The sequence below is a fragment of the Buceros rhinoceros genome, unplaced genomic scaffold, assembly GCF_000710305.1.
Source record: "Buceros rhinoceros silvestris isolate BGI_N320 unplaced genomic scaffold, ASM71030v1 scaffold43666, whole genome shotgun sequence".
Lineage (NCBI taxonomy): Eukaryota > Metazoa > Chordata > Aves > Bucerotiformes > Bucerotidae > Buceros > Buceros rhinoceros.
In genome coordinates this window covers 9,061-11,134 of record NW_010416544.1, presented here as the reverse complement: position 1 = coordinate 11,134, position 2,074 = coordinate 9,061, and the positions used below count along the sequence as shown (strand labels likewise).

The following is a 2,074-nucleotide window of genomic DNA, read 5'->3' as shown; positions in this document are numbered from 1 at the left end:
CACCGCACTGCCCAACCACTCACGTGCTGTCCCAACTGCCACAACTGCTGCCATCGGCTGATTTGTTCCACGGCCCTACTGCTGCTGCATGCTCCCGCCATACTGCGCTATTGCTTCACCAGCGCCCTGCTCTGCACGCAGACTGCCACTGCTGTTCCTGCCGCTCCCAGCCCAGTTGCACCATCTGTTGCCACTGCATCCTCTGCTGCCGCCTGAACAGACCTGTAACCTTTATTGCTGCTTTTCCTTAACTGTGGCTTGGGCGCAACATTGCCCCACCACCTTCCCGCCCCTTCCCCCCCAACCTTGTTGCACCAGTTCTGGTCTTATATAAACTTGTTAATATCTTGTTTTCTGTATATATCATCTTTCTACCGTTATCAAAAGTGTTTCTGTTTCCTTAGTCCACAGAGACCTCATAAACTTTTTTTCTTCTTATCTCCTTTCTTAAGCCTCTCTCCTGTGAAAGGGAGGCAGCTAATCAGAGAGAGTCTGTCCCATGACCAGCCAGCGACATGGTTATAAATACTTACTTATGTTCCTGTAATCTGGTCTCTCCACAGATGGTGACACAGAAAGTGTCCTGTTTGTTGGACCCATGGCTCCAGCAACGTATCTCCTAACTCCTAAACCAAGACATAGCAAAAAAACAAAACCACCAAAACATGAAATAATTTACTCATTTTTACAATGACAGCCACGTCAATGTAAAAAACACCAAGACATGCATATCATCCAGAGATGAAGAACTACAGAACAGGAAATTCCTGTCTCAAATCAAGGGTTTGATCAGCATGAGACTACACGGCACAACTTCCTTCTTTGTTTTAATCCTACACAACAGGAGAGGATTCGGTGTATACACATGAGACAGAAGAACATCTATGCAAAAGGAATTAGTTCAATTAGTTCTTCTTCTAAGGATCATTTGTCTCTGCCATGAAAAACTTTATTCAATTGCATTAAATGCAGAGCATAGAACTGTCTTGGTACGTCTCACTAGAAAACCTGATATGAATATTCTGAACATTCTATTTAAAGAAAAAAACCTTCTTTTCTCAAAACCATATTTCAAATCTTACATTTATTGCATACTATGAATCATATCAGTAAAGTGTTACCTGGACAGCAGCAGCACTGTTAGCTTGAAATACAGTTTGATGCCAGAATACACAAGGAAATTACTTGTCTTTGATAGATGGCATTGTACACGGCAGTGTAAATGAGCTATAACCCTGTGACATAAAGCCTGGAAGGTAAAAGACTGCATATTTACAGATGAGAGTCATATACTAAGCAGATTCCAGCAGCTGCTGAGTAAAGTCAAACCACAAGGCTTACACTAGCAGTAGTAACTGGAAACCCACAGACACCTACAGTCAGCTATCCTAATTCCACAGTACAAAGGCATGTGCCATACAAACCTAAGTAAATTATAACAGTGCCTGCTGAATTTGTTTTCTCTAGAACACATCTGGAAGATGTGTATCATCTGCAGTCTAGAACAGGCAGGCACAGGTCAGCCATCCTGCAGAACACAGTAAGGACCAGATCCTGTAAACATGCTGAAATTAGTGTGATACTCACTGAGATGTGAAATTGCTACTGTGCCTAAAATGGTGTGGCATGCCTGCAAGTTATGTCCCTGTAATGTAAACCACCAAGCCATCCTCTAGCCAGCAATATTTCAAAGATTGTAGCAAGACAGTCAAAACAGAAAAATAAGTATTTAAAATTAATATTGCTTACCTGTCTGAGCAGTTATGTCATCTGCTGCTTTTCTGGCCACCTGTGCAGAGACTTTGTTCAACCGATATGCCTAGAGCAATTACAGAAAACTGATGAGTAACCCTTAGTTCAGTACAGCATAACTCATCCTCAGAGAAACGCAACACTTCATTCAGTAGCTCACAATACACTCTGAAGGCTCCCTAAGCCATACAAATACATATAAGCACTATTACAAAACTTCAAAAGAACAGCTCTACGTGCAGGTCTCATCTCACGCACACAGCAACCTACACATGCTAATCACAAAATTTCCCTCTGTAAGGTACTAATTAAATCCTGCTGA

General features: G+C 42.1%; 1 protein-coding gene across 1 annotated transcript in view; it reads right to left on the bottom strand.

Annotated features, from left to right (window-relative positions):
- The window catches only part of LOC104494927 (methionine synthase-like), a 10,182-nt gene that overhangs the window by 4,570 nt on the left and 3,538 nt on the right, over positions 1-2,074 (bottom strand). The window contains exons 3-4 of the mRNA XM_010137830.1: positions 1,750-1,819; positions 534-626 (exon numbers count right to left, since the gene is read on the bottom strand). Of these exons, the coding sequence (XP_010136132.1) occupies positions 534-626; positions 1,750-1,819 (163 nt within the window). The remainder of the gene's footprint in view (positions 1-533; positions 627-1,749; positions 1,820-2,074) is intronic.